The sequence below is a fragment of the Varroa jacobsoni genome, unplaced genomic scaffold, assembly GCF_002532875.2.
Source record: "Varroa jacobsoni isolate VJ856 unplaced genomic scaffold, vjacob_1.0 scaffold_171, whole genome shotgun sequence".
NCBI classification, from domain to species: domain Eukaryota; kingdom Metazoa; phylum Arthropoda; class Arachnida; order Mesostigmata; family Varroidae; genus Varroa; species Varroa jacobsoni.
Window position 1 is genome coordinate 16265 of NW_019213073.1, and position 21919 is coordinate 38183.

Here is a 21919-nt window from a genome sequence, read left to right on the forward strand (position 1 = left end):
AGCCCAACATTTATTTTCGATAGGATTCTTCGTATATGGTATAAATTACTTGTGAATTAAGGCGGAAATATTTAGAAACGACTAGTAAGTTATTTAGGTCCTTAATTAAAACTGTAATCACGCTATATAATTATTATATCGAACAAACATGCCCGTCAGGAATGACACCTCTAACACATGCAAACTATTTCGTTAAAATATTTTCCCTATTTAGATATTAAAAAAAAACAAAAGCATTACAAATTTTACTTTGGACACGCTAACATGCATGTTTATCCATTTTTTAAACACCATGTGTACACATATGTCCTACGGTATATTGTATTGTATGTGTTGTTTCTATTGTTGGAAAGCTCTCACTTTGTAGCTTCTGGGGCGTTCTTAATGTTGCCCGGATTGTCACCCGCTTGCATCCGTTCTTACCAACTCCATTGCTGTTGTTCCCCCGTCTGCGGCTATACTACTCCTTAATTCCGCAGCCATGAGAGCAATAGTAGGCGCCTGGAAGGAGGATCTGCTTCTACCGCAACGGCTGCTATCGTCGCTACTGTCGTTAGTGCGTTAGTCTATGGCCGCGACGAACTGTGTTGCGCCGCGCATATAGGATGCAACTATTAGAACAGCTGCAGCGGTAACAGCAAAGGTGCAAAAAGCCGTAGTAGTTACCCGTGGGTGGCGCCAGAGGAATCAGCTAAATAGTGGGATAAGCAAGCGTCCTGGCAAGCAAGATCGACTGCAGCGGCAACAACGTAAGCGTAAGAAGTACGCAGCCTTGCTTTTGTTGCCCACGCCGGCAGCGCGCCATAGTCGTACCGTGCCGTAGGCCCGGAGGGTGCTCCCTATGCTATTTCGATAGAACGACCCAATATCTGGCGATGCAGCGAGCATGCGTTGGTCATCACAGCATGGCTTTGTCGAGCCGTTGTCGAGATGCGGCTTCGGCTGACCGCGGCTAGCATCACCGTCATCGTGCCACAACTCAGCACTGACTATTGCTGCTCTGTCTGTGAATAGCCTGTAGAGCCACCATTATCATTACTACCAGCAGCAGGAATCGCAATAGTGCCACTCTCTGCGCCCGACCAACTGTCGGCTTTCCCTGACGTCCAGTGCCTAGTCAACAGCTGGAGATGGAGAAGGAAGCGGCAGCAGCCGCCAGTGGTGGTGGTGGCGGCGGCGACGACGACGACGACGACAATTGCTACGAGGGTAGCAGCGATCGATCGTCGTTGGCGCTCGCTGCCGCCGCGGCACTCGTTCAAATGGAGGGAAACAGAACGCAACGGTTCGTCGTGCAAGAGAATATAAAGGGAGACAGAGGGACAGCAACACACGGAACGTTCCACTGATCCATTCACAGGCTGATGCGGACTCTCCAGTGATGTCGCTGTTTCGAATACCGCTCGCCGACTCAAAGATCAAACGAAGGAGCAGCGCATTAATACAAACAGCTGCTATAAGTTGTTGCTGTTCTTAACGAAACTGATGGTCATGTTATCATTAGGGGGCAGCAGCGGCGGCGGCGGCGGCGGCGGCGGCGGCGGCGGCGGCTCACGGGGGCACTTCGTAGACGTTGGCCAATACAGCGGCTACCACCAACATGATCATTGTCATCATGAACAATAACAACAGCGGCGACGCAAAAGACGACCATAGCAGCTCGCAGTGGCTGAGCTTCCGATTCGCGCACCTAATATATGCAGAGAGACTGAAAACAACGCGTACGATGTAAAGCGACATCAAGAACGTGCAAACGGAGACAACTGAAAACGCTTCATAGGAAAGCAGTCACGAGAGGTGGGTTTGAGAAACACAACGAAGACATCTTCAGGTTATGAAGATAGATACCATTTCCGTAACACTGTAGTAGCAACGTATTCGCCTAGTGATACCTAGCGGTCTAGGTTCAAAGCCCGCAGTGGACACACGTGCTGGCAAGAACCAAACCTCTCAAGCATTGGGTAAAAGTATTGAGATTTAAAACTAGTATTTCTTCAGGGGACAAGAACAGCGGTAACAATAAAAACGACAATAACAAAAAATTGTATTGAATTGTATAGGTTTATTTTGTTTTATTGATACATGTTGTGTTTGCGCGCGCTGGGAAGCTCGAACGACTCCCTCCTCCGGCAATTCGCTGGATTCGCTATTTAGCTACTACTAACTCTTAAATGAATGAACCGGCAAAGCACAACAGGATTTCAAACTAATGTCAACGAAACGGCGTATGCCATAGCCGTCGTAGAGGGCGTTGCTGCAGTAGCCGAAAAACAACAGTTTACGACGATCGTCTACGGTGACGGCATAAGAAGTGTTATCATTTATAGCTGAGACTTAGATGGTAATTGCTACACATAATAATAACAGAGTTATTCATTTCAAATGATTTTCTCCTCCAGATGAGCGATAGTCTACCGTAACTGTCATTACAGTATTACAATATTCTCAATTTAGCAATAAGACCGTATAAAGATGCTTATTTGCAGTGCTACAGTGTACCATCCGAACTAATTATATGACAAATCCCATTTCGTTTCATGACATAGTACGCATTTGTTCATGTTCATGTAAGGTCGGGTGAAAATCATGATGATTTGAGTCTCTTTTCCAGTCCCTTACAGGCATTCATCCGATTATGACAGCATGATGGCGAAACTAGTTGTTACAGTATGTGTTTTGCTATGGTTAGACAAACATACAACTTTTTCTGATTGTTTATTAAGAAAATTCATAAATGAATGTTTCTTAAAGAATAATAATATATATTAAAAGTAGAAAATTCAACTCATGGGACTTTTCGAAATTCCAATAAAACTTTTTTTTTTTATAGATCACGGAATCTCTATCAAGGCAACGCTAAATGTAGCTATCGGGATTGACCGTACTGTCATTTTTAAAGGCTGCCGGTTGCGCACCAATTTTATTTATCCGTCGCATGTACTGACATGGCAAAAACGAACGCTATTACCTGTTAGAAGAAATCTTTATAAAACGTAATATTTATTGACTTTACTTCCCAAAAGGAAGCGTCTCTGTTCCCGAACGACATTGCAGCTGACAATTGAAAGTTGATTCTCAGACAAACCATAATTCTGTTTTTCTATTTAACGTTGTAGTAGAAAGTTAAGTCCGCTTCTCATTCACGACATTGAAAATGGGTCGCGTCGTCTGCTAATCCAAAGAGAAGAGCTGAAATTATGAGAACTGCAATGCATTGTGGTACTGCTGATGGCGATTATTAAACGAGCAATATTGAAAATAGATACTCTTTCTTTCTTCTTTTCTTCATATCTACTCTAGTTAAGATTTATCATTAATAGACTTTAGTAGTTCTTATAACCAATGTAGACATTTGGCGTAGCTGTGGTTGCGTAAATGCACGTTATTTGCCGCCTTTATAAACAGATGCTGCAACTGATCAACACAACGACAAATATGAATAACAAGCCAGGGAAAATAAACGAAATCACGGAAAGCAGCTGAATAGATTAGAGTTTACCGTACACGTACAGGCTTAACCCTCGACACTTACCTACTGTTGTTACAGCAGACGCATGCAGTACGAGGCAGTATACGAAGGATTCACAAACGTTTCGGCTTTTACATAGCCCTTGACTTGGCTCTATTTTATTTTGCATCGTTTCAACCTGTGGTATCGTCATGTAGAAAGACAAAAGATATGCTTAACCCCGTTAGAAATATATTTTGGCATAACTTCAGCTAATATAGGCTTGTTGTGTATAACTTCAGGTTCCTCGATCAGAGCCCTCAGTATTTAGATCCCAGTTCAAAGGGTCTACTTACTGTATTCAATACTTAGTTCCAAAAGGTTTCATTTGTCAAGGACTGCTTAATTAATTAAAAAAATAAATAAAAACTAAGTACTCTGCACTTCAATTAGAAAGAGATCAAACTTCAACTTGCCTACACATGTTTGACTCAATGCCATGGCGTCCAAACTGCAGGCATCAGTCTTTCGTTAGAAGATTCGAGCGACATTCTTTTTTTTGCATATTTGCGTCTCACGATTAAAATCGAATCGAGCCTTGACGACACTTGTTCGGATGCTATAAGGCGCACTTTGTTAGGCAAACCGTTGTTTCTGAACGATAGAGCACAATGCGTATTTATTTTAAAACTAAAATTTTTCTCTTCGTCCTAATGTCGCTCGTAATCGCAGGCCAATACACGTTTAACATTCTGCGAGTAGAATTAAATAAGAAGACTTTACAACAAATGGCATTTTTTTTTGGTTGTCAACGTTGTCATTGGAGTTCTCTCTCAACCAAGATATCCTAATGAGGTCTTGGTTCGGTATAACCAAAATACCCTTTGACTGAATGTTTAGTGTAATTCGATATAATGAATCTGCATTTGGTCAATTAAAGCTTGGCTAAATGTTGCCCAGTACGTATTTTAGGCCGTATCTATTTATGTCTAGTATGTCATGGCGCCATCATTTACGTTCAGTGGCTGAGCGATCTCTGTACTTCTACGTAATTCTAGCAAACGTTAAATGCACGCATATATAGTAATAGTTGCTTAGTGTGCCGTTGTGCAACTTTTATGGAAAACCCAAGTTGATGTTCAACATACAGAAACAGCTAATGTTTAAGCAGCTTGAGGTAGCCTGACATTGTAGAAAAATACATGCAGATAGACGGTCGAACTGAGAGACCTTTAACTGAGGTTGATGTCGTGCATTAAAAGCCGACAAGAGCTGAGAGCGAAACTGGTGCGTAGGCTTATAAGGCTTGGAAGTCACACCTTGTTCCAGTAAGCTAATGAGCTTAAATGATCAATCAAGTTGGCGAGGGAAAGACAAAATCGTAGAACTTTGTATACAACCATATTTGACTATATGTGACGTAATCGCGGCCATAGTTGAAGAACGTATCTCTGCAGGGTTGATTACATTACGGTACTTATGGTCGTCTGTGTTAACAAACCGCAATCAATGTTCTTTGTTGTGAAAAATGGTACCGTTAACGGGCGTACGTACCAACCGTAATGAAACTTGGACAACGGCATTTTTCGTTTGTTGATCGTTGCTGTGACTATGTTAAAAAGATTTACATATCAACATCATATATGCTCAAGAGTATAATCCTACTTCAGGGTTACCCGTTATTCCACCTTATTTCATAAGGTGTTGGTACGTTATGCAACTTGTAAAGAACAAGTGGTCATATTAAAGTCATTGTTTGTTAATTGATTAACACTTCTATAGTTATGCCCTGAACGACACAGATGCCCTGAAAAGTTTGAGCCCAATGTGTGGTCCTATTAGAAGGGGTTTACTAAATGATAGTGATTGGTTTGGAAGACAAGTTCATCGGACAAATATAAATCTATAATTTCAACTAATAATTAATTAATGTGAATAGCTAAGAGCTTGATAAAATGTACATTGACTTTTGTTGTAGGTGGTAGATGAAAAAATGGGTGATGCTAAGTGCTTCTAGAAACCCAGTGATTTTCACGTGTTGATAGCGTGATAATTGACAAACGCGATCGACGATCCCAATATGTTTTACAATGTGGCAGAAAATTGCGGATGTATGATTCATCTTGTCCTAATTCAATAACAAACAAAGAAATAACTATTCGTCTTGGCTTTGTCACCTTTTAATGCCACTGACAGGGTGTTCTCAAAGGACTTTGCCTCCATAAACCGTATGTAAACTGGCCCGATATTCGCTGGGGCCTACTCACTGTAGCTAAGATTTCAGCAATTTAATTCAACTTCTATTACTTATGATGCCTTGCTTAATCATCTTACAATTTTTTTGCTTCCGAACGAACTACGTGCGTCCCGCTCAGCATTTGTTCGAATCAGCTGTCTTTCCTGCTTTGGCAACGCAACCATCGCGGCAAATGTCGTTTGTGATTAGGCGCGCACGGGTGATGATGATGATGATGATGATGATGATGATCATTACCTGCGTCAACTTATGGCCTTATTAGTGGCAAGATCAAACGGGCTACAGGGACAGGATTCCTATCTTTTATACGCTGCTTTTGTTGTTGTTATTATGATTTCTATGAATTATGTGCGAGTGGAACAGCCTATCGAAGAACTACTTCAGACTGGCTAAAAGAATCATAGTGAAAAATTAGTCCTAGAAATATAAACGACGTGTGCACATGGATCGATAAAAAGCTCTTATATACTATATCTGTGGTACAAGTGCAGAAAAGAAAAGAAAAAAGAAACATACGTTTTTGTTCCCCTGTTTCCTTATAGGAGACATCGTGTTCCTATCTGCTTGGTTGTTGTTCAGCAAACATTTGCGTACACGTTATCGATCGACCGGTGTTGTGTATAAGATATGAGCCATGACCGCAGAGTCGTTACTTAGGATCAGATCCAGAATTTTTGTCTTCAAGGGAAAAATCTGCAGAGATTTAGGGAATTTTCCTGACAATGCTGTTCAGACAAGCTTTAAATCGTCGTGAGAAATTTTATCACTGCCTTAGTTGAAGCTCATCTAATGTGCGAATTTGAATTGTATCTAACTACGTTACATGCGAATGGATTGACTGACTAAAGTTGTTAAATGTGTGGGTTGGAAAATATAGCGCTTCCCGATTGTGTATTTGTTTACACGTCGACCCAGAAGTTGTAACTATGAAACGGTTTAGAACTTCAAGCATCTGCTGTTTCGGCCAGGTCACGTGTTCTCATAGTGAATTTGTGCTATTCTATCCGTAATTGAGGGACCCGTGCAGCGAATGAATACACAATGGAAGCCCCCACCCCGCACGGTGTAGTTACTTACTGAATTGGGCTTGCGCAAGAGGTGAATGTTTGTAAGCATCATAGGAAAATATAGCTTCTCACGTTGCCTTCTTTCTTATGTATTTCGTTTCCATTACAGTATATGTTAACAAGTTGTCATATGAAATCGGTAAGCGACTACATATAAATATGGCGAACAATCCTTCATATGAATGGCTTAATAATGTGGGCAGCACTGTGCCGGACAGGCAAAATTAGTAAATATCGTACCGCCGTTTACTATTTTTAATAAGAATTTGAACAACAATTGCATGTCTTTTTGGTTTTTTTTAATCTTCATCAGAAATAGTTCAGCTTTAGCCATTAAGACTTTAAATTTCTCTTATCTATTTAATTTGAGGTTGATTTGTTTGTCTAAGACCAGTCAATGCTTAAGTGGTTAATCGTGGGACGGTAAATGAAAGAATCATTTTAGATTTAGAAATTAGACAGTTTTCAATTCACGTGTTGTACTCAGAGAGTCTTCTACGGGACTTCAAAACAGACGACAGACCCTGAAGCGCGCTGTCTACAAACATCAGAGAAACAATTACAGTTCAGCCTTCTTTGCAAAATCGCTGCAATCTCATAAAGTTAACCTGAAGGACCTATAGCCAACGGAAGGGCAATGATTTGCTTGCCGGTAAAGATGGCTGCAAGATGAAAACGGTTTGTCTCTACTGGCAAACTTGAGTGGACGATTTTCATTTCTGCACTCCTTTCTCCGTCGTTGTCACTGTCAAAGTGGTCCCGTGATAGAAACAGGGTCGAACGTAGAGAACTGGCTTCCGTTCGAAATTCAGTTTATTATGAATGATCAATTTCTTCTCTTATATCGTAGCTTTCTCTAACGACTCTGACACTAATTTAGCTACGATGTGCTATCAGTATCGTGTAGTCCACATATGCCATATCGAAATTAGCTTATTGATTTGGTAGGCAAGACACTGCTAATGAAAAATAGTCGGAAGGACATTTTCTGAGATACCGGCCGTCGTATTCGACTTCTGCAACAAAAGCCGATTACATGTTATGTTTAGTAGGAACGTATCTAATGCTCAATCACAAATAACCAATCTGTAGGGTGCCAGAGGGGAATAGGTTGTTCTCCGATTGACTTTGAAGGTTTCATAAACAACCAATTTGCTCTGAGAAAATAGTGTTGTTTTAATTCTGCATTTGAAATAAGGCCGTATATCTTGCAACCGAAAGGACCTAAGCAGTTTACAAACAAGTGGTCAATTAATATAGATAACAATTATTGGTTTTCTACAATTCTTCTCTACAATTCTACGACTACGAGAATAGCGACAAAAATCAATAATTGAGTAGTTACAGCATTAAAGGGATAGGCGTTTCACATCGTAAGTTTTATTTTTTTTTAATAATAATTTAAGTACGCCTTCATATAAAAAAGGCACGTTTCTCGTTCACACGCGAACGCGTAATCCAAAAGTCCGTTAGAATACTGGACGACTACGAAATGGGCTCCTAATGGGGCCACCATGTCATGTGACCTCGAATTAAAGTTCAGTTATTATTTTCTTTGTGGTATTGTTACCTATCATATATTAATTTTTTTTCTAATTGTTTTCGTTTAATTTCATTTTCTAACCAAATTCACTTGTTTACGAACAACACTTTTTTTTACTCCGGACATTAATACTTACATTGGCCATTTTGCAGACAGTGTAGAAACTGGTCTGTATATGTAGTCATGAGATTTAGATGGCCAAATATAGCATTTCATAATGTCTAATACTATCCTTCGTCTCTGGCTTGTGAAATGATAATAACCCCTGTCGCGGTGACTTTTGGTTGATAGATTCATGGCTATAATAATTCTCTTCTGGTTTTAGCATTTACGCTTATTTTGCACCTGTTATCAATAATACTACCTAGACAGAGTAGTAGTACCACCGTAGCTATATTTTGATTAGTTAAATTGATAAGTTGAGGTGATTGTTCGATAATAGAGTGTTAAGGGTCGCGCGTTATGTTTGGCGGGTTTTTTTAAAGTTACTATTTGGCGGGAAATAGGAAGTGTGTTCGCGGTTATTGCAGGACTTTGCCACCGCAATGGGAGAATTCGATGTAAAAGGTAAATAATTAATTAACGATAATTAATAATAATCTTTACGAGTCGGTCTTTTGATTTGAGTTGGTCGATTTACGACCAAGCTCACTTTACCACTGGGGTAGGTCGGAAGCAGACCCCATTGTCAAATAGAGACAAATACCCACAACGGTGGCTATACATATGCACATTTGATATACTAGTAACGGCTGCAAAATCGTCTTAGCTGTTTTGGCTGTAGCTAATTTTAAAGCAAATAGACTTTTTTAGAGCAAATTATCTTGGAAAGGCTTAACACAGTTTGCCGTTTCGGTTTTTTATATTGTTGTCAACGGTACATACAATATACAATAACCGATTGTCCAAGCTGGTATGTGCCATTGTGGATGAAATCATCACCGATGACCGAGCACATAGCACATGACAAGGACAATCTTGTCGGAAGTAGTTCGTTCGATAAATAACCGTCAGTGACAAGCCACTTGACTTACATTGTTGTCTCTGTTTATCAAAAATAATCAAGTTATTGCTTAAACGAATGAATTACAAATAATGCCTTTGTGACTGTTAGCTTAAAGTGCTTCGATAAAGAAGGACGTCCGGTTTTCAATACGAATCGGCGCAGGTAAATACTTGCAATGCGATGAGACCCACAAACAAACAAACAAACAACAACAACAACTGAATTTGGCTGTCTATTCCGGTAGTCCACCACAATCGATTTTCAAAATGAAAAACAACAATGACCTTGATACCTCACCGGCTATGACCAGATAAACGGCCGTTATGGATATTGAATTGTGGAAAAACGATGGTTTCGAAAAATTGATACCCGAAGCTAATTCACCTTGTGGTGCTAAACCTAACCAGAAATAGACTACTAGTTACGATAGGTTTAGTAATAGGGTATTATGCCTACAACACTCTGCCGAAAATGAGTGAATAGCCTGTACACCATTTTCCAAAGTTCGAAATTATTTATATTACTATTATAATTAATCAGCTAGAGATCATCTGTGACAGAGGTAACCTCAGTATTTATCAGTCTTAAATACGATCTGATGATGCTGATACGGATGTAATATTAACACGATGGCGTGCTTGCGTTGTCGAGCTACAGTGCAGGTTGGTTAGGTAAGACTGCCCAATTGGTTCGTGCCATTTGGTAATTCATTGTGCACGCTCCCGCATAAGGCAAACTCGTAGGCACTATAGGTAATATAAAGCACCGGTACTTGTAAACTTAAGTGCTTCAAGGTAATGTCAAGTAAGTTCGTGGATAAACTAATCGAAGTCAATTCATGAAGGCCGATACAGGTCGCAAAAGATAGAACTAGCATTACCGTGTGACCTCTGGGGTTCGTGACACCAACAACACGCGAATGACTATACATATGCAAAAGTCAGCCACAGTGAAACGCATTACTCTTGCTGTACACAATATAGTGGTGCCAAAAAATTGGTAGCAGTTGTGTGTGCTGAAAACTTGCTCATTACAAATAAGTGCTTCGATTGTTTTCTGCGCGTTTGTTTTTGCAAATTTGTTTACAGCATGGAGGCTAGGGAGGCGCTTCGACGGGAGGCCGCCCGTGAGCGCGCTCAAAAGGGACCACAAGGCGTCATCGGGACCGTGGGAACTGCAGGACAGTCCATGCCAATATTTCGCGCCCAACGCGTGCCAAATGCGCATCAAGGTGGCGGGGGCGTTCAGACCGGGACGCCCCAGGGGCTTTTTGGCGCGCCTGTCAAGGTAAGGTTTTTCCCATTGAAAAACATGATTAGCTAAAATGACGTCTGGGTGCAGTTCCCCAGTGAGCCAAAATTTAAGTCAACCTCTGTATACGTACCCTAGAAAGCCGAACGTTTGCACAAGGATTATTTTTGGGGTCATGGTCCCTAAGTAAAGTCCAAAAGATATTTATCAATACGATCGATACCGTGTGTATGATTATGACACCATATGTGCATATATCTATTGCTGACTTGATGTTTTCCAGTTAGAAGAGGAGGATGAAACTTCGCGGCGACTGAAGAACGTACTGGGCGATTACAAGTCAATACAGGGATCGCCCATGGCCGCAGGTCCTCCACCTATCACTGGAGCCTCTCATGCCGTCCATGGGCACACATTATCACAAGGGGCCGTTGCTGTCGGATCCTCTCATCAGACAAGTACAGCTCATTCACATAATCAGTCGCTGCAACAACAACCACATCAACAACATTCACAGTTACTCCAACAACAACAGCAGACAACCTTGGCAACTAGTCAACAAGAACAACAACCTCAACAAACTCGACGACCGCAGCAGGTTAGTTAAAAATTCGCGATCTCTGCGTTTCTAATTGCTGAGCAATATCAAGGATACATATATATGTATATACGTATATGCGGAAGCCTACACGTTATACGTATTTCTGTCTCGTCGTCCAATTGCATTAGTAACGATTTTTATTTTGTTATGTGGTAGGCCAATGTGCCGTCATCAGATTCGCGGTCTTCAGCTCGACAATCGAATGGAGTGGCGTCTCCTGGTCGACAGACGGCGCTGGCATCAAAGGCCGCCGCCACGGGGGCCGCGTCGGCGAACCAGGGAACGGGTCCTTCACTTTCTTCGGCAAACCCTAAGCCGTCTTTTGTGTCTGTGGCAGCACGCAAAAGTCACCAGTCAGAGCAAAGCGGTGGAGCCTTGAGAGGATCGGCGAGCCTTAATTCCTCAGTAACCGATCAGCAGACTCAACATCAAGGCGGCTTGGTACTAAGGAGTCGACCAGGGTCAGGGGGTCTTAGCGTACCAAAGAATGGTGGTAGTAATAACCGCTATTCAACGCCCCCAGACAGTGCCATGCTGAGCACAGTATCTGTAAATAATTTGTCTTCATCAGGAACGACGATACCTGCGCCAACAGGAAGTAAGTGAAATTTACGATGAAGCGTCATTTAGTATCACTTCAGGTAAAACAACAAGAAGAAATTACGTGCACTTTATCTTGATAGAGTCCCATAGAAAGGCCGCTTTCTTGGAATCCGATTTTTTACACTATCTAAAATTCTATGCAAAATACCTTCGACGTTTGTTTGCTATTCTAAACGGGCGATTTTTTTTAATTCTGTTTTCGTCTTAAGAAGAGCTTGCGGTTCGTTTGGAAGAGGTTCTTCGTGAAATGAAGATTCCACCGTTGTTGCGTGAAATTGACGATAGCAACACCGATGACCGTGATCGAAGCCAAGACCCGGGATGGGATCGAGACGCTGAACGAACGGAAAACCAATTGCATCGAACAGATGGCCGAGACGTCAGTCGGCCAGCGGAACCTTCAGCCTCTTTGACCTCATATAACAATGCTGTTCAGTCGTCGGCGCTGCCGTCTGGCGGACCACTCAGATTCACCACGTAAGTCATTCTCAGAACAACGTGTTTTTTTAGTTAACGCAAAACCCCTTCCGTGGCGTAATTTTGAATGTATTAGCTTATTTTATATATATATATATATATATATATATATAATATAAACTATGGTAAATTTGATTAATCGCTATTTGAAGGTCAGTTGCGAAAGAACAAAGTGCGAGAATATCCATTTTGAAATACATATTGCACTGGGTGGCACCTATCGATTTATCGTGGGTTTATTAAGCATTACCGTTTGATAGAGTTGTTTATTTACACGTTCGTGTCCTGTGGCCGCATCGCAGGTTGTCCAGTCCACAGTTGGCGGAAATGGCAGCTGCGGGTGAAATTGCGCCCCTCTTAGGCCTGGGAGGCGGAAGGTGCGGTCCACTCGCAGGTGTCGAAGCACCCCCTGACGCCCACAGTCCGGTACGAAGTCCTGAGCCGGCGAACGGGCACGCCCAAAATTCTCTTCTTTCTGGATCTACTGGTTCGCTATCGATGTCGCAACAACAGCCGCAAAATCTTGTTACATCATCTGTACATAGCTCAACGGCAACAAGGTAATTGATCTTATAAGAAGTGCATGGCTAATCACAATTAACATTTGGAAAATGGCTTCTCTGAATCGTGTCCAGGTCTCGATTAGATGTGCAGTGGTATCTAAATGAAGCGTTCTAAATTTCTATATCTTGCCTGTAAATTGGAAAACATATAACTCGCAGTGTAATTATGCAAGTTTCCCGTTCATACGCCATTACATTGTAGTGTCGATAGTAGCCAGCGGGCCTACGTAAGTTTCCGTTACTAAATGTCCGATTTATTCGTGATACAACAGAACTAATGCTGCACCGGCGATATCCGAAGTAGACGGAGGGACACACTCTGGGGCTGTTACAGGAGTCGCCAATCTTTCCTCGCCCGGTTCATCCTCCGATTCGGATGATGATGATGATGATCGCGAGAGCATCTCGCAGGAGGAGAGCCAAGATTCAGACGTCGAGCAGAACAAATCAATGCGAATGACGAGTTTTGGTAAGTTTCTTTCACTACGTAAGATTGTCAGACAAGTATTGATCGTTTTTTGCCTGCTTTAAAATCACATATCTTAAACAATGGGTCCCGATGGGTCGGCGCGGGTGTCACTGGAAGTCTGATTTGGCATGACTTAAACAATCTGATGAATGCCTTCATTCTGACCTAGAGCAACGCCTACCTGAGTAACATTTTGCCAAAAGTTCACCATATGTTACAATAAGGATATATATACTGTCCAGGCCCACAAAATATTTGTTGTTTGTGGTTTATGATCAAACTGCATTATTAAACTATTCGGCTCAAAGATCGTTCTGTCTTATTCATTTAACGTAGAAAATACTCTTTATACGAAAAAAGGACCTTATACGGAACGATTACGGAAAAAAGCTGTTACCAATTACGGCGGAAGATGAGCAACACCGACACGTCAATAGCCGTGTTATTGCCACCGAGCTAAATATCCACCGCCAAAATATGTATGGAATATTCGCTACAAAAAAGCCTGACGTTTTGAATGCCACATGATTTGGTGCAGATGAATTAACTGAGACGCAACGAAATCAGGCCAGATAAAAAATGGATCACACACGACAGTAAAGTGCAAATCGAAAAAAAATATGCCCCACACTGGCAAAACCCAAACTGACGCCAAAGAAGATTTGCTGGGACTGGAAAAGAATCGTGCATTATGATCCGCTCACGCCTGACAAAATTATTGGTTCGCATCTTTGCTGTCAACAAATGCCAAGATCACGACGAGCCATTGAAACAAATCAACAACTAGCGATCACAGAGTGTCGACTTTTGTCATGACAATGACAGACGACGTATAATTTGGGCTATGCGGCAAAAACTCAGAGAACTTAGGTGTGAAACTCTAATTTATCCGCCGTAGTGTCCGGATCAGCTTGCGTCGTTCTCTGCAGAAGTCCCTCAATGTTACTCACTGAGTTCCATTTGGAAGATGCAGGGATCATTTGTCATAGTTCTCCGTCCAGAAACCAGAGAAATTCTGTAGTGATGGTGTTACCAAAAAAATCGCAGAATATCATTAGTCGCGATGGCGTATATTTAGTTTATAAATTAGTTTAATTAAAGCACATTTGATTCTAAAGTGTAAAAAAATATTTGCTTCAATTTTGAATTGAACACGGTCTTCTCTTACCGGCAGAGGCGAAGATAATCTAGGGTATTATAAGCTAACTAGTTAATGCTAAGCTTTCAAGGACTAATTTTAACCCCGAAGTTGTTTTGCCGTAGAAATTTATTAGAGAGAGATCAGCTAAGGAAGTTTGGCTAGGGCTCTCGAATTGAACCCGTAGGCTTGATGAGGCCATGATATAGCTTACTGAAATTGTTCCTTTAAACGTGTAACTTACCCGGTCATGTCTGAGACTTCGTGTCGGGGGCTAATGACCATGAACAATGATACCCTAACGCGCATAAATAAGAGATGTATTATATTTTTTCAACGTTTTTGTTTAAATGCTTTTCGATGATTATTCTTGGTGCTCGTATTTCAGACACACAATTTGCCACAACAGACAAATTTCCAGAGAAGATTGTGCCGTTTGGGGATCCAGCGGTTGGGGCACCCCCTCAATGTGGCATATTTCCTCAACAACAACAACAACAACAACAACAACAACACGCGACTGCGCAGCTACCTAGCGCGCAGTCCGGTGCAATGGCTAGTGGTGGCGCTGCTGGTATGCAGTTGTCTACGGAGTCTCTGCCAGTTTCACATGCGCCGTCTAACCCTGCCGGCGGTGACACGTTGGCAGTCCAGACGATTGAGTCACCGAACTCTAATGTTTCAGATGATGCCCCGCCAGATCCAGAAGGTGGTGGAACTGAAGTAAAGGACGGGATTCAAAATCCATCTTGGAGCATCGCATCGTTCATGTCCGCGGCGCCAAACTCGGCTTCATCGGTGTCCAGTGTGAAATCATCTGCAAAGAGCTCACCGCATCGGAGTCCCACCCCTCTTGAGGGGACACCACGGAAAAGTGGAAAACTTCAAACGCAAAACAGGACAATACCAGCTCCAGAGCGCGAACACCGCAAGCGCAAGCGCCAACCCAGTGGGTCGGATGCCCGCAGCAAAGAATCTTCCCTCGAGCCGCCCTCATCGGCCGAAAAACGGAGAAGCGCTCCTGGTTCTGATCAGAAACAATCCGGAATTGCATCATCACAGCAACACACTGCATTGACCTCTACAGCCCCAGTGCGCGGCGTCGTTCAGCAACTCGGCAGCCATTCAGCTCGTAGTTCGGTAACGCCCGAACCCGACCATAGTAGTAACAGCAGTCCACTAGTAAAAAATAACGGTGGAACGAGCAGTATGAGTAATAGGCGCGACAATCAAATAGCGCGTCGGGTAGTGTCCCCTTTAATACACCACAATACAGATAGCAATAGCAGTACAACCGACGTCGCAGACCGTCGGCGGGAACGACTGGTTGAAGCTGCCGCAGCAACTACAGCGGACACGGCGCGTGGGAGCGGCGGCCGGCGTAAGAGGGACGCGATTTCACGGGACGGCGTAGATGAAGAGGACATTGGGCTTGTGGTCAAGATTCCGTTTTGCCGACTCAAGCGGCGTCCTGGAAGCCAAACACAGGCCCAACAACAGGTACAGCCAAACGCTAAATGTGATAGCAGCTGCAGCAACATTAGCAGCAGCGGCAGTGGAGGACGAGTTGGCAGTGCGAACAGTGACACGATTGGGACACCGGTGACAGCGACTGTTGCTATTCCAGTGGGAAGCGGACCAAAGGACGATCGAGAGGCTGATTCGCGTCTTGACACTAGCGGGAAAGCCGCTACGACTGTTGCTGCAGGTGGTCAGAGCAGTCAAACAAATACAAGCCGCAGCAGAGATAACCATAATGACAGCAGCAACAATGGTGGTAGGGGTGGCTCAGCAAAGTATTCTGGCAGTTTAACGACGGGAACTCAAGCGACTCCGCAGCAACAGTCGCGGGGCAAGGAGCGGGACGACCGCTCAAGGGCAGACTCACCTATGAGCATCGATAGCACATCCAGTTGTTGTAGTAGCAACGTAAATGCAAATAACAATATTAATACAAATAATAGTAATAATAACTGTAGTAGTAATAATATGGCCAGCAGTAGTAGCAGCAGTAATAGTAAAAACCGTCGACGACCTCATGGCTCTGATGTTGATGAACGCGGATCGCGGCGAAAAGACGAGGAGAAAAAGAAGAAGGACAAGAAGGATAAAGATAAGGACAAAGCTAAGGAAAAAACGGAAAAAGCAACCAATAAATCTGCTGCAGCTGATAGTAATGGAAGCAGTAGTCGAACAGAGAAAGCTGAAAAAGCTGTTGAGAAGTCCGATTCTAATAATGGAAGTAGTCATACAGCGAAGGAGAAAGGTGAACGTGACCGTGATCGGTCAGAAAAGCGCGACGTAGCCCGCGAGGAGAAACGAAAAGATCGAGAACGTTCAAAGGCTGAAATGAAAGAGGAAGTTCGTAAAGACACCGCTGCTAAGGACGAGAAGGGCAGCAGTAAGATCAAATCTGACGACACTCCAGCCGTTGTGAAAAAAGAAAAGGACAACACTAGCAGCGGTCCTACAAAAGAAGGTACAACGAGCAGTAGTAAAACGGGATCGGACCCGTCTCCTGTGAAGACTAAAGAAGAGAAGAAGGACTCGACTTCTGCTACAGAAGCTACTGTTAAAGGAAAAGACGATATCAAACGGAAAGGTAATGATGAAAGCTCGCGAAAATTGGATGCTGGTGGGTCATCGGCGTCATCCACATCAGTAGCAGCAGCAGCAGCTTCATCGAAGGAGCAGCCTAAAGATAGATGGATGAAGAATAAGATGCTTTCGGATGCTGCTGAAAGAATGGAAAATGAATCAAAGATTACTGCCCCCGACTGGTTTATTGCCGAGGCTAAAAAACTGAAGCACGCTGGAGACAAGGAACGTACCCCGAGCGGGCAGGTAAAAAAATACCTCGAGTCAGCACTTTGCTTTATGCTAAGCGGTAAGTACCTATAAGTAGTGAAACATTTAACGTTCCTTAGAGTTACAAGTTACTTGATTCTCACGTGCGTGGGCAATTATCGATAAAATTTATCGTAGATCAGTAATGTGCCAATTCCGATCGTATCAAGAGTTCTACCTTTGAACGAACAACATATTTCGTTTTGTAAAACCGCTGTTTTCCGGTATTTACTTAGTTACCTGATACTTGTTTCTATTCTGGGTTACGCTGGTACGAAAGGTCTAGTGTTCATTTGTCCGGCACAATGACAAGCGCAGGTTAGTAATACAGTGTTTTTCTTGTTGCTGATATCATGATGGCAGGCAACTTAATTGAGGTGATGCCCAACCGATCCGATGGTTCGCGGCAAGCGCAAAAGATGTATTTAGACACGCACGCTTTAGTTCGGCATGTGAGCACTCGCCTTTATAAAGCCGCCTTACCCTCCGGCGGGACGGGATCACAAGAGAGTCGGTTGATCGTGTTGTCATTACGTGTGCAAGCCGTACTTAGCCATCGCATCTTTGTCATTATGGGCCGCGACAGGGACTTCAGGTAAGAGAAGTAATGCTATTTTAATTTTCTTCTTATTGCAGAAATTATCTCACAGTTAAATATTGTGATGTTTACGAATCGCAATCTAGGGAGAAAAGAAACCTAACCTCACATTATGATCCTATTGTTTATAGACGATTTCGACCATTTGTACATGCATAAGAATCGCAGTAACCCGTAACTCTAACTTGTTTTATAAGCTGGTTTACAAATTAAATAGCTAAAAAGCAGAATAACAGGTTGTTGTTTTTTTTTTTGCTTTGTAAAATATTTGCTAAAAATTCGAAATCCATCAATTCTGCTATGCGCCTACGGCGTTCTGTAGGGATCGGTCGGCCGCAGTACTTCGTGAGTTTCAGTCTCTGAATCTGGCCAAGTTAGCCAGCAATAGCGAGAGTTCAGGCTTGTCCAACGGAGCGACGGCATCCCCTGCAGGTTCGCATTCGAGTGCCTCTTCAGGAGTGTTGCTAGCAGGAGGCAATACGAGAGATAATGGTGCCCCGGGGTCATCGCAAAGTGCACACGGAGGGGGCTCACAGCAGACAGGAAGAACGTATACGTTACCTGCCCCCCTCGTTGAAAGTGTAAGTGGAAAATGTACCGACCGCGTTAGCGTCATTCATTCAAAAAAAGAATCCGTGCATAGCGCATGTAGATCGAATAGGTGGTAATACCGTTTATTTTGCAGCAGAAATACTGGCTCGGGTTAGGGAAGAGTCCGTAGAAACGATCACGATTACTGCAAAACGTTCTAACATTCACGGACTACGAGCTGAAGAGAAATCGTCAAAATAATCTCATGATACGCCAAGTAGGCATCTGTGTCATAAATACTTTTTCTTCAATTCTGTACTTCTACTTTTCAGGTGCAGAAAACGGTCAACAGGCTGATTCATCTAGAACGCGCGTACGACCTCTGGCATCAATCGTGCAATTATATGATCGAAACGAACAATAAAGGTAGTCGATCTAATGTCGTTCGTAATTTAGTTCGATAATAGTTTAAGGTATATCACTTTGTGGCGCCTTTTCATTTTGACTATTTTGGGGAAAATTAAGCGCGTCTTTTTGTTATTATAATTTGGACTTGCAGAGTTCTTCGATGCAGCAGCTAGCGCGTCATGTTCCAATGGGCACATAGACATGTTTGCGCCGGCAAGTGAATTTGTAAAGTTCGCCCGGGAAACAATATTTCGGATAGAGGAGCTTGCCAATGTCAGCTAGCAGATCATGCAGTAAATATAGTAGCGGTAGCGGTAACTCAGAGGTGCCCGTCGTTGTGACGTTGATGAACGAACGACGATTTTTCTCCAGTTGGTTAACGCGGTCAACTATGCGCCATCGGCTGCGACTGGTATGAACAATAGCGAAAGAACTAACGAGTAAATACTGTCTTTGCTCGACCGAACCAAGACCATGTCGCCAGATGCAGCAGATGGCAGCCAGGAGATTACGAAACTGAAGTCTCATCGAAAATTTAGTAATATTTTGCATCCCAGATAGAAGAGTTAGATGATATATATATATATATATATAAACTTATATGTGTATGAGATAAGTTTGGGCCAAAAGATGGTAGAAGGGAGGCGAGTTACACCGTCTTCCCTGCCGAAACGGTCTGGCGGTTCATTAGTCTTTGATGACACTCTACACCTGAAACTTCTTCTGGGCTGACAAAAAAAAAAAAGAGAATGTTGTTGTTGCTGCTGCTGCTAAATGCTTTCGATCTATTGCTTCCATCTTTGACGACAACGATGCATTCACCCATCGAATTCAGAGACTACCCTAAGTGATCGCGTATTGATCGAGCTTCCCTATGCCTCGTTAATTCAAGCGGGCATAATTATAATTATTACTCTCATTAATATTAGCGAAAATAATAAGGATACGCCAAGCTTTCCAGTTTGCTCAGAAGTGTGCGGCGAAACACTATAAAAGAATACCACCCGCAACCGCGAAAACCTCATCATACTATAATAACAAATAAGGATTTGTGAAAAACAATAACACGTGTATTTAAAGTAAAAAATATGTTTAGATTTGGGAACAGGTTCCTAAGTCGGGACCGCTGTATAATACTTTGAATAATAGACACAGTCCGGCATACTTGGAAGTATCACTATCGAATGTATGGTAATCTGTACTAATAATTAATTAATCAAAAGAGAATCGATATTTTTACTTTGGGCGGCACAGATTGAGGCTGGTTTTGTGTGTGCGTATAAGAGAGCAATTAGTAAGGCCTTAAGGTGGGTAGTACTTTTTTGTATTTGTGAATACTGAGCTCGAGTGAACATTGGCATGGGTAACTGATGAAGTTTGGCTATCCTGTTGTAACGTAAATTGCGTTGTGTATTAGCTCGAGGCCAGCGCCGCTCAATCGTAGGTATGGCGTTTTTCTTTTTTGTGCATTAGCCAAAAAGGTTAACTAATGGTTTATTTTCATAATTATATCAAGATTCGATCATAGCCGGTTGTGGGCCAATCAGCTAAACTGAGCTAGTCACCATGAAGATGGTTACAGCAAGTCTGGCATTCGTTTTTTGGCATCGCATGAAACAAAAATGGCAGCCTTGTTAGGTTCAATAATGAGCTGTGTGCTCCTGGGTCACAACTAGGTTACCGTTATATTGCTACCCTTGCTCGACAATATTGGCCTCGGCCAAACGTCAAATGCTTATTTGACCTTTGGCCTAGCGCTTCCAGTTTAGATCACACAAAACACTGAAACGTAGCGTAAGATGAATTTTCACCCACCTACATTAGATGTTGCCTAAGCTACTCACATGGATTCGATGGAAATCAACTTTATTTCTGAATATTGTAACGGCCTCACAAGAGTATTATGAAGTATGACAAATATATAATAGATTGATTGCGAGTATTTCTGTTTCTTACTTAAATTACGTATTGGCCTTAAGGCGATGAAACTACAGGATCCTGTCGAAGAATGTGAAGTGCTGACACCATCTCGGAACGTGTAGTAACTTTGTGGGTGTAACTTTTGACTATGGTAGAAATCATTCATCAGATCTGGGAAGAAACGGCTAAATGCAGTAACGATTACAACAGATGATATCAACTTCATTTACATATATAATCATAAAAACTACACACATCAGCAAATGGACGCGTATATTAGTTCACATAGAGGCATACCTCTAGGATGACTTAAAAAAAAAACTTCTCTGTATGAACGCTCAACGTCTATCAGCGTTGAACTTTTGAAGATGTACAGACTATATATACATATATATATATATATATATATATATATATATATAAAGATGAATTAATAATGGGTTACATACGTAGCACAAGTGTTTGAGGGATGATATACTGATTAAATAAATTCAAATTTTTCTCTTCCCTAATGACATCATTGTGCGAAATGTGCTGACCTCTCTAAAAGTCTTATTTTTTATGTATCCATATTATAAATATGATGCCGATGATGATCATTACTAGTATGGTTAGTTATTATTCCCTAGTAGTAGAAGTCACTATTTTGCGGCGGTGCATTTTGAGTATCTCGAATGTAAATAAAATGTACAGAAATATTTTCACCCAAACCTTACACAAATAGATATAAAGATAGGAAAAGAAAAGATGAAAAGTGATGCTATAATAATTAAGAGACATGATACTGAAGGAAAAACCAGAGACGACGAAATTCAGACAAGGACGATTAGAAGAGAAGAGAGCTAAGCGGCGAAGGACTATAAGATGACAAATAAACGAGAAAGTACATTTTTTTTTTGTTATTTAAGTCGATATACGAAACATTTGTCTTTTTTGAACGAAACATCCTTCTATTATTTAGATACATTGCTGGGTATTTAAATAAAAATTGTTAGGTATAAATGAAACTTGGGCTTATTGCACATTTTCCATTGAAGAAAATAGCCCTTTGCTAGTTCAACGGGCATTCTCTGTTGAGCGTAACAAAACGTATGCACTTAGACAGCTGTTACTTTATAGGAGATGCGTCTAGGCGAGACGAGAACCAGTGGACGTTTCTTGTTGAGCACGAGCGCTACTAAGCGAATGAGGC

General features: G+C 42.1%; 1 protein-coding gene across 2 annotated transcripts in view; it reads left to right on the plus strand.

Moving 5' to 3' along the window:
• The window catches only part of LOC111271343 (uncharacterized), a 30320-nt gene extending 8681 nt beyond the window's left edge, over window positions 1-21639 (plus strand). Inside the window, exons 2-12 of one of the 2 annotated variants that reach the window (XM_022852081.2) lie at window positions 10410-10608; window positions 10856-11170; window positions 11330-11771; window positions 11986-12253; window positions 12556-12813; window positions 13089-13285; window positions 14812-17310; window positions 17634-17865; window positions 18191-18449; window positions 18732-18825; window positions 18959-21639. In XM_022852081.2, the coding sequence (XP_022707816.1) occupies window positions 10410-10608; window positions 10856-11170; window positions 11330-11771; window positions 11986-12253; window positions 12556-12813; window positions 13089-13285; window positions 14812-17310; window positions 17634-17865; window positions 18191-18449; window positions 18732-18825; window positions 18959-19089 (4894 nt within the window). In that variant the 3' untranslated portion in view covers window positions 19090-21639. The remainder of the gene's footprint in view (window positions 1-10409; window positions 10609-10855; window positions 11171-11329; window positions 11772-11985; window positions 12254-12555; window positions 12814-13088; window positions 13286-14811; window positions 17311-17633; window positions 17866-18190; window positions 18450-18731; window positions 18826-18958) is intronic. The other variant, XM_086972851.1, reaches the window with a different exon arrangement.
• The last annotated feature ends 280 nt before the right edge of the window (window positions 21640-21919 follow it).